This window comes from Polypterus senegalus, chromosome 7 (genome assembly GCF_016835505.1).
Source record: "Polypterus senegalus isolate Bchr_013 chromosome 7, ASM1683550v1, whole genome shotgun sequence".
Lineage (NCBI taxonomy): Eukaryota > Metazoa > Chordata > Cladistia > Polypteriformes > Polypteridae > Polypterus > Polypterus senegalus.
In genome coordinates, this window is record NC_053160.1 from 190,545,715 (window position 1) to 190,556,840 (window position 11,126).

At 41.4% G+C, this 11,126-nt stretch overlaps 1 protein-coding gene across 2 annotated transcripts in view; it reads left to right on the plus strand.

Moving 5' to 3' along the window:
• Window positions 1-1,157: 1,157 nt before the first annotated feature.
• Window positions 1,158-11,126, plus strand: part of LOC120533094 — a 31,142-nt gene continuing 21,173 nt past the window's right edge. For both annotated transcript variants that reach the window (XM_039759787.1, XM_039759788.1), the window contains exons 1-3: window positions 1,158-1,361; window positions 5,741-5,937; window positions 6,614-6,685. In XM_039759787.1, the coding sequence (XP_039615721.1) occupies window positions 1,238-1,361; window positions 5,741-5,937; window positions 6,614-6,685 (393 nt within the window). In that variant the 5' untranslated portion in view covers window positions 1,158-1,237. The remainder of the gene's footprint in view (window positions 1,362-5,740; window positions 5,938-6,613; window positions 6,686-11,126) is intronic.

An 11,126-nucleotide genomic window follows, 5' to 3' on the forward strand; every position in this document is an offset into this window, starting at 1 on the left:
ATATTATCCCTCAGTTTAAAAAGGGTTAATTTTCTTCTTAATAAAAATTTTAAGGCAGTACTTCGCCGCTGCGAAGCGCGGGTATTTTGCAATTTTAATTTTGTTACTAATACAATTTCCAGTAAGACCTGCTCACATAACACTTGCATGATAATTCATACAGCGCTATTACAGCTACCTGAAACCTGTCACCCGTGTCACAGTCGTTTTTTTTGTTTTTTTTACAACGTCACATTGATGTTCTTGTCTTTGTGCCCAAATCACAGTGAGATTCTTCTCTGCAATCCCAGCTGCATAAACATATTTGAAAAGATGGGAAAAGAAAATACCCGTCAGTTCCACTATACGCAGAAGTTGACATATGCTCTAAATTAAGGCTAAAAAATCCTTCTGCTTGATGTGTTTAATTCTGCCTTTTTAATGGGCCTCTCAAAATGTTGCTGTGCCCGTGAAAAGTTCCTGGAGTTGCCCACAGAACACAAAAGATACTGGTAAAGACTGTAGCATTCTGTGCACTGGGTAGTTCCTGTTGGAGTTAGTCCAGTTTTGAGGACACAATTGTACATCTAAAAATAAAATGCGCAAGTCTGACTGAACATCATATTGACAGTAACACGACTACCAATGCTGCGTCTGTTCGGAACTGTTCAATGCCCAGTTTACAATGCTCCGGTTTACAAAAAAGTCAAGGAGTATGGAAGAAATTTAATGATATTGAAAAAGGAAATGTATTTAGTTGAAGCCGCATATTATAAAAGAATAAACGAGAACTGCATTGTATTTAGTGTTACTATAATGCAAACAATTAAGTTCGTTTAATAACATTTAGTTGCCTTCGCTTTACAATTACACCTAGAAAAGAATATTTCTATTAAGAACGTTGTGCGCTAAAATCTTGACTTCGTGAATGCACTTAACTATTTATTTTTGTGCTGTTCTCCGTATGCTTCTCCACGTACGAAGTTTGACAGAATTTGAGAATTCACGAGGAGGAAAGAAGCCCCTGAACCGTGAGACAAAAGCCACAATCTCATTGGCTATCCAGCGGCGCGCCGGTGTCTAACCATGTGACATAAAGCTGCAATCTGATTTGCTGTCGAGCGGGGCGACGCAATCTACAAACATGTGACATACAGACTCAATCCGATTGGCTTGTCTAACGGAGGACTTCCGCCGTAGGTTCCTTCTCAAAGAAGGCCTAAAAGAAGAACGAGAGTATTTTTCGCTTCTTGATAACATGAAAACGTTTGAATTTTACAACAACTTGAAAGAATATCTTTTACGAGAAAAAGTAAACAAAAATGTAACGATCAGAGAGAGAAGCGAAATACGACGCGCGTCCGTGAACTTTGTGATTAAAGGTATGCCAGTTAGGCAGTTTCTGTATAATTCTTAATATTGTTTGAATGCTTTTCAGTTTTTGAGAGTATACACAATGTAATATAACTTGGATAGATCTAGGATGACCTGACGTCACATTTTTATACACCCGTTCTCGTTTAATAACTAGAATATAACCAAATTTACCTTTTAAAACCTGACGATCATTTCAACGAACGCGTAGGAATGTTTTTTGAAATATGCATAACATTTAATAAAATGTTATTAAAAAAAGCTCCCAAGGTGGACGTTTCTGTTATTTGCTGACCTATACTTGCACTTGATTAAATAAGTTGTGTCTCCTTTTGGGACTATGAAATTCGGAGCTGCCTCGGTTTATCGCAAATAAAGCGTCATTTTATTTATTTTTTTAATCCGAGAAATAAATTAGCACCGAGTAGCTGATACTAAAAATCTTCCAAAGAATTAAGTGTTGCTAAAAGCCTTTATATTTTTCGTGTATGTTTAGTGTAACATTTTAGTGTAGTGGAGCTAAGAAATTACTTGTGACCTACACTGTGCCGCCACCCTCCACGGTGTTAGTAAAGGGAAAGATAGCAGAAAACGTAATTGTGAAATTTAACCTTCATAATCCAGGGACCTAAAAGTGGAAGTGACAGATATTCATCAGTGTTGTACGAAAGCGTATTAGAGCCACGGTGAAAAAACAAAATACGAACACAGTGAGGAAAAAAATCTTAATGTCGAGATCATTTCCACTTTATTCTAGTAGTTTATTTTGTCAGTAGACTCGCGCAAACTAAACTTCATCTTAAAATGAATGTTTAATTTACTAGATTTTCTCAAACCCCCGTCATAAATTAATGTCGCACATTAAATGCTTTATATTAAGTGTTCCCCGACCCAGTTGTTAATCTCTACGCGCTTCTTAAACCGACTTCCCCCGCACTGAGAGGCGCCGGCAGCGATCGCCGCACGTTGACTTCGTGATATTCCTGCTCTATGAACATTCACTGACTGACTGACTCGTCACTAATTCTCCAACTTCCCATGTAGGTAGAAGGCTGACATTTGGCAGCTCATTCCTAACAGCTTACTTACAAAAGTTGGGCAGGTTTCATTTCAAAATTCTACGCGGAACGGACATAACGGTCAACAACGTCCGCCATGTTGAACTTTCTTATTCATGGCCCCATCTTCACGAAATTTGGTAGGTGGCTTCCCTGCACTAACCGAAACCAATGTACGTACTTATTTCGGTGGTATGACGCCACTGTCAGCTGCCATATTGAACTTTCCAACGTCACTAATTCTCCAACTTCCCGTGTAGGTAGAAGGCCGAAATATGGCAGGCTCATTCCTTACAGCTTGCTTACAAAAGTTAAGCAGGTTTCATTTCAAAATTCTACGCGTAACGGTCGACAATGTTCACCATGTTGAACTTTCTTATTTATGGCCCCATCTTCACGAAATTTGGTTGGCGGCTTCCCTGTGCTAACCGAAACCAATGTACATACTTATTTTGGTGGTATGATGCCACTGTCTGCCGCCATATTGAACTTTCCAACAGTCTTTGTTACTTATGGGCCCATCTTCAAGAAATTTGGTACGTGGGTTCCCAACGCTAACTGAATCCTACTTAGGTACATATATACGTCAATAGCCTGCAGCTCGGTCACCGTGTGAGGTGGCGTTGGGTCCCTCATCCCAACTCCTCCCACGTTGTTGGCTGCCTGCCTATATAAGGCCGTCTGTCACTCCGGTCTCTTCATTCCCTTCCTTGCTTCGCCACGGGATTCACGTCCCCCTGCTGATAACTACAGCCTTTTTATTTAATCCACAGCTTCTCCGCTGTTTTATTGTTCATTTATTACGATTATAGTTATTGTGTAGGTATTTTAGACTTACTTTACATTGTTCAGGTACTCATTTCCTTTATCATTCCCACCGTACCCCCATTAACATGTCTATCGAGGTGATCACCATCGATCAAAGAACTGTCACTTACCGAGTGGTTTCCATGCCCAGAGATACCACCTGCCTTTTCCATTCTCTGTGTTACATATTGCACGGCCATATCAGGCTCACTCTTGATATCCATTGTGTCTTATGTATTGAATGACTGGACAGGTTCAAGGTGTGGACTGATGACGTACAGGAGATAATTAGACTACACAGGAGCACTAGAAGAGTGAAATGCTTAAGTCCTTCACCTGTGGTTCTGCATGTGAGTTGATGGCTGCCGCTGAATTGTTCGGTTGTCGCTTTCAATTGTACCGAAACAGCCAAATATTTTACACCTTTGGACAACCGCCAATGCCTCTTAAACATCTTAGATTCACAGGTGACGATTTGAGTAGTGGACACTTTGATGTTTCTGAATGTTTAAACTCTCAAAAGCTGGATGTGAAGTTATCGATGAAACTGGTTGTGTGCTTACAACACTTGACAGATGTCGAATGTCACTTCAACACAAGTCCTACAAATACTGTCGTAACTGAAACAAACCATGAAACTCAAACTGATTATGACAGCAGCAATCCAAGCTGTGAGATTTGAGACAAGATTACTGTTCACATGGCCAACTGTACGTTACATGCTCAAGAGTAAGCTCAGCGCACAGCTTGGTCAGATTACAACTGGAGGGCTGAAATCACAATGTGGTATACAAAGAGATCCTTCACAAATAATTATTGGGATATTATCCCTCAGTTTAAAAAGGTTTAATTTTCTTCTTAATAAAAATTTTAAGGCAGTACTTAGCCGCTGCGAAGCACGGGTATTTTGCTAGTACTAAGATAAATACTTGATATCTTTTTCACGATGAAATGCATTAAGGCAGGTATTAAACATGGGTGGCGGGGGCCACGGTGGTGTGGCTGTAGTGCTGCTCCCTTTCATTAAGGGGTCCCTCCCTATGTGTATGTTCAGTGTAGAAAACTTTATGGCAGGTGTGTCGAGGATCCAAAAAACTGGATATATGAATGGGTATCGCACTGGTTTAACTGGAATATCGTGTAAATGTTGGGTTCGTGATGTGGTGGTTGGAGACACGAACACAGAATTCAGTGGATGTTCTTCTGAGCAGGTTTTCTTTATTGCATTCATGCTGTCTCTATCTGACGTACTAAAATCACAGTTCCTATCCTTCCTTTTTCTTTCTCCATATAACCAATCACCACACGAGAAACGTCTTTGTGAAATTAAAACTAGTTATAAACCTAGACCTCGGAGTTTTCAGAACTTTAAAAAAAAATCTTCGTTATACATGTTTCATTATGCCATCCATTCAGGGTTGCACCCATCCCAGTAAGCATCGTGTGCGAGGCAGGAGTAAATCCTGAACAAGTCGCCAGCACATTGCAGGGTGAATACGAGCAACACATACACTAGCAGGGTTAATATAGCAGAACAAAAACCCCACATCCTACATGATTTTGAAAGGAAACTGAAGCACGGCGAATAGAACCACCAGAAAAACATGCAAATTCAAGGCGGGGTACACCCGAGACCCCCTTGCTGCAAGGCAGCAGTGCAACCACCACGCCACCGTGCCCCCACATGCTTTAATACATTTAAAGTTCTGAAAACTCTGAGGTCTAAGTTTATAACTTGTTTTAATTTCACAAAGACGTTTATCGTGTGCTTATGTGGAGAAAGAAAAAGCAAGGATAGAAACTGGAGGTTTAGTACGTCAGATAGAGACGGCACGCATGCAATAAAGAAAACCCACTCAGAAGAACATCCACTGAATTCTGTGTTCGTGTCTCCAACCACCACATCACGAACCCAACATTTACACGATATTCCAGTTAAACCAGTGCGATACCCATTCATATATCCAGATTTTTGGAGCGTCGTCACACCTGCCATAAAGTTTTCTACACTGAACATACACATAGGGAGGGACCCCTTAATGCAAGGGAGCAGCACTACAGCCAGACCACCGTGCCGGCCAAACAACCATATTTAATACCTGCTTTAATGCATTTCATCGTGAAAAAGATATCAAGTATTTATCTTAGTATTCTGAATGTTCATAGAGCAGGAATATCACGAAGTCGACGTGCGGCGATCGCTGCCGGCGCCTCTCAGTGCAGAGGAAGTCGTTTTAAGAAGCGCGTAGAGATTAACAACTGGGTCGGGGAACACTTAATATAAAGCATTTAATGTGCGACATTAATTTGACGGGGTTTGAGAAAATCTAGTAAATTAAACATTCATTTTTAAAGGAAATTTAGTTTGCAACATTCTACTGACAAAATAAACTACGAGAATAAAGTCAACATGTCAACTTTAATCTCGACATTAAGATTTTTTTTTTTTTTCCACCGTGGCCCTAATACGCTTCCTTAGTGTTGAGAGTAATGACTGAATATATCATTTTTGTTTCTGACAGACCACCAACTCTTTTACACCGGGCCGAATCGACAGTACTTTCGTCTGGTTGTCATGAGTGAAGAACAAAAGAGAGCTGTGCTAACGGAGTGTCATGATAATCCTGGGACCGGCAACCATCACGGTGTGAGAGGCACCAGAGACCGAGTTATTACTGGCTACTTCTGGCCAAGTCTTATAAAAGATGTGGCTAACTGGGCAAGTATTTAATATACTCAGTGTGTTATCTTGAGACACATGTAACGGTTCTGCTTCAGGATGTGGTTTAGCCTGACTTGCACTAAGAAACGGAGTAATGAGCTCCTATTAATGTTGGTCAGATGTTCTTGCCAGGCCCCTAGAGCGGAGACGTAATTACCAGTAAGTCATACAATTTCCTTCAAGTATCTTGTTTATGCACTTGTGGACTGGTGCAGTTTGTTATCGTGTTCTCAAACGGATGCCCAGGTTTACAGTCCTCCCATAAATCCTTAGTACCTCAAGAAGGATCGAATTGTCAGGTAATTGTGAATGTATTTTTTTTTCTAGTAATCCAAAGAGTACTCCAGGTGGACCTCTGTTCCTTCCTTGCCAAAAAACAAATCGAGTAATAATTACAGTGCCACCCTCAGAATGTTTGTTTTCAAAGTAGGGTGGCACCACACCAAGACCCTGTCATCAGTAGGCCTGTTTTAGGATGACTTTCCTTCTTGAAGTGCTTGGTTTTTCTACATTTCTTGTCATCTTGTTATCCTCACTTCCTTCCCATTTCTCTTTGTGAGTTGCTAAGATTATTTCCAAATTTATATTACCACAAAGCACTTCTCTTGAAGCTTTACAAGCAGATAGATTCTTTCCTATCTATATAAAGCAAAATGTCATTCTTTTATTTTAGGTGAGATGTTGTCACCGCTGCCAGCTGAATGGTCCCATCAAGACCGTGACACCAGTCTTGCATTCTGTCAAGGTAATGCTGACTACAGATTTGTGAAATAAAATCAAATGAGGGTGGTAATTCAATAGCAAATATTTTCTCACGTGAAAAAAGAAAGGTGTGTGGACCATGACTGACCTCAACACAAAGCGGATTGGTGCTGAGCCTCTCCAGTCTAAGTCCACGAGGTTAGTGTCTGCAGCCATCATAGGAAAGCTGTCACGGTTAGGAAGATTGTTACTGACCAAGGATGAGGTACTGTTGAAACAAATAGGCTCATCCACCTGCATATCTCTGAGCCCACCTCTTAACAGGGATGGCTAGATGGTATTGAAGGCACTGGAGAGATCAAATAACAGAATCCACACAGTGCAGCCAGGTTTGTCCAGACGTGAATAAGCCTTGAGGAGCAGAGAGAGAATCTCATCCTCCACTCCAATCTTTGTTCTGATAGGCAAACTGCAGTGGGTCTGGGTGGTCTACACTGAAAAAATACACTTAATATGTTCAATCTGAACCAATATAATTCTTTTTAGCTTATTGATTCCACAATTTGTAAGTTGAGGCAAATCATTTAGAGTGATTGGGTGCAATTCACTTGTTTTATACTGAAGTTAATCTATTTTTTAAGTTGTTCTTCTTTTTTGGCAGTTGGAAAGCCATCATGCTGGAAAGTTTGACAGGAAGAATATACAAACGACCCCCAAACACAGCACACGAACAACCTAAAATATTAAGTTAACTGAAATAGGATTTTTGCGTTTATTCCCGCCACCATAACTAACTTTGGTACAAACTACTTTTTTACTTTGATTGAGATCTGAAACCAAATATTTCAAGCTACAACACTAAATGGCTATTCTTAAGTTGCTTGAAAGAGAAAATTTACGTTGAATGAACAACATCAGTGTTATACTTTTTTCAGTGTACCACAAGAGGACTCCTACAGTCCAGGACCAGCCTCTCAAAGATCTTCATGACGTGTGGTGTTAAGCACCACTGGTGTGTAGTCTCAAAAGGTCTTCATGATGTGAGACATAAGTGCTAAGTGTAGAGACACAGTCCTCGAGTCTCGCAAACAGTGGCCTCCATCATCCAGGACACCACAGGCTCATCCACCTGCATATTCCTGTGCTTATCCCTTAACAGGGATGGCTGGCTGGAATTTAAGGCATTGGAGAAATCAAAGTGTAATCCTCACAGTGCTGCCAGCCTTGTGGAGCAGACAGGTAATTGCATCTTCCTCTCCAAACTTTGTTCCAATAGGAAAACTGCAGGGGGTCCAGGTGGTCTACCACAAGAGGACTCCTAGTCCTGGACCAGCCTCTCAAAGGTCTTCATGATGTGAGGCATACGTTCTACTGGTCCGTAGTCATTACGTGAAGAGATGCCTGCCTGCCTTCTTTGGGACAGGGACAATGTAAGATGTTTATCACAGAAGCCTCACATCCCAGAGCCTTAGTGACAGACTAAACGGGTGACGGAGGACATCGCAAAGTTGCTCAGATTTAGAAAAGAAATATGACAGAGAAATGTGGAGATGTATGAGAGAGAAGGGAGTACCAAATAAGTTTGTTAGGTTAGTTAAAGATATATATGAATCAGTCTACACACAAGTGAGACGTAGTGGATGAATAACAGAGGTTTGCAGTTCCAATCACATTAAGGATTGTCATCAGATCCGTGTCTTTTTACTCTGGGCGTGGATGTTATTGCTGAGGGGAATTGGCAAGCATCTCCAAAATACTCCTAAGAATTATACTAGAAGTCTGACTAGGGTAAGAATTTGTCCCATCTCGAAGTAGGACATGAGAAGTAGTTATGAAGTGTCCCTACATCCACTCTTAGTGAGGAGTAGGTTTGGACTTTTGAAAATGAATGACTTCACTATTTTGTGGCACTCATGAAGGCATCTTCTAGTTTCTTTGAAAATCGTAATGGCATTTTGTAGTTTTCTGATATAAACACTTAAGGATTCACCACAAAGATAATCATTTTTAAAGGGATGTTGTAAGTGTAAGAGTTGCCGGACTGGCATCCCGACTGGTGCCGAGTAGAATGACCTTCCTAGCCGGAAGGCAATAATGGAAGGAGTGCAAGAGTGGAGGCTCAACCTGACTGGGAAGATCCTACATTTCTGTCCTAGTTGGGAGTAACAGTTGTTGGACTGACAATTCATTCCCCGGAATGAGACGTGACGGTGCACCTCTGACTGAGTCCCAGTTTAGACTCGTGCAGGGTTTCCTGGTATTTGTAGTATGGAAGGGCAACCCTGTCAGGATCGTTAGGTGCTACCAGGGGATGCTGCCAAGAGAGGACCTCCTCCTTATGGGCAGCTTCCATGTGACCTGAAGGTTTTTCCATCATGCAATGCTGTGGCACCTGAAGTGGTCCCAGTTCCAACATAAAAGGAGGTATCTGTCCTCACTCTGGGAGTGGGAGTTGGAGTCGGGAGATAAGGGACAAGGCGTGCCTGTTGGAGTGTAAAGGGAGATAATTGGATTTGTGTTTTGGAATTGTGCTTGTGATAACTGATGCATGGAAGGAGAAGGTGCAAAAAGTAGTATTGTATAATAAAAATACACTTTATTTAAATAAACCGTGACTGTGTTTGTGCACTTGTGTCCAGAGTCTGGGGCGTCCACTACTGGTCACACCATTCAAATAAATGTTTTCTACCATTCTCATGAAGTACTCTGATCCATGTGTTGAACCGCATCAGTTCACAACAGCATCAAAAATAACAGGAATGAGCCCAAGACTGAAAGGCCAAGACGCACACCGAATGGGAGTTAAGCCAAATAACTGGTGTGTTTATTTAACAATAAATGATTGTCATAACGTACTTTCGTTCCTACTGTTCAGGCCACGGGAAACGGCATGTAAAATAACAGTTAGGAAAACTCCCCACAGCTATTCTTGCACTGTTTTTGAAGTTGTGCTCACCTGATCATTTTCCAGAGCTGTGTGCCCGTGTCTCTCTCTCTGAGCTCCCCTTATCTTCTGCTTGGCTTTACTTTATTCAGTGCCCTGGGAGCCTCCACCTACCGCCTTGAACCTTCCTGGGCTTGTAAAGTGTAACTCAAATGTTGCCGGAGTTTGTGCAATGCAGAGTTCAGCATACCTGTTTGACCTTTCGCTGTCAATCACCCACCCAGCCATCGCCAGGATAATAATCTGGCTACTACAATACAGTCTGTGTTCCTGACCCACCCGTGTGTTAACCCTGTGATATCACTTGCGATGATACTCTTCAATCACACCACCAACACTGGGAAAAACCAATTAACATTACCTCGTGTGCAGTGGTGGAGAAATCTGTAAATCTGCATGTACCTCATGTGTTGTAAGGCTGTTCAAAATTTGGTGCAAAATTCAAGAAACGGTTGCTTGTGACATTCCCAAATTATCACTATTGCAAAGCTGTATACTGTATATCCGCTGGCCAAAAAACGTAACATTACCAGCACTTTCGTTTTGGCTTACATCACATGGCTTCCATGCGTAGATAGTGATCACGTGATGTACAATATTTATTACTAATATTATTCTAGGGTGGCACAGTGGGTAGTGTTGCTGCCTCGCAGTTAGGAGACCCTTAAGGGTTCGCTTCCCGGGTCCTTCTTGCGTGGAGTTTGCATGTTCTCCCCGTGTCTGCATGGGTTTCCTCCTACAGTCCAAAGACATGCAGGTTAGGTGCATTGGCGATTCTAAATTGTCCCTGGTATGTGCTTGGTGTGTGTGTGCCCTGCGGTGGGTTGACGCTCTGCCCAGGGTTTGCTTCCTGCCTTACGCAGACCCCCCCGTGACCCTGTGGTTGGGATATAGCGGGTTGGATAATGAATGGATGGATGGGTATTATTCTATCTATCTGTCTGTCGTTTAATGAATTTATTATTGCTCAGTGTTCCCAAAGCGTTCCGCCTTTTCCAGGATGTTTATGCCTATCTCCACTTGAATGCCATATTCAGGCAGCACCTAGCTAATGGTAGTTAGTGTTGGGTATTTTATGTCTATTTCTGTGTGTTATTGTTGGTTTTGTTAATTATGAATTACTTTCATATTTTGATATTTTTGTAAACTAGAAGGGCTCCGCTCGCCATCCTCCGTTTTTGTTTTTCCAGATACACACTTTTAAGATTTTTTTTTTTTTTAACTGTTGCTATTTCATTAGTTTCACTTTTATTTCAGAACTTCGTTAAGATCAATATTTGGGATCTTTCGAGTCCCAACATGCTGAATCTTTTAAACGAGGTCAGTGACACGTGTTTCATGACTTTGTACCCTAATTCAGGACAGGTGTCTCAGTTTGAAATTTCAGCACAGACAACACGATGATCTTCATCATCAGCAGTTCATCATTTTTTTTGTAAAATAACCAATAAGTGCATGTGAGGTAAACTCTGTTTTTGAAATTCTCTGACTTAAACTTCAAAGCCTTACAATATTTCCATATTTCTGACATATCACCTGT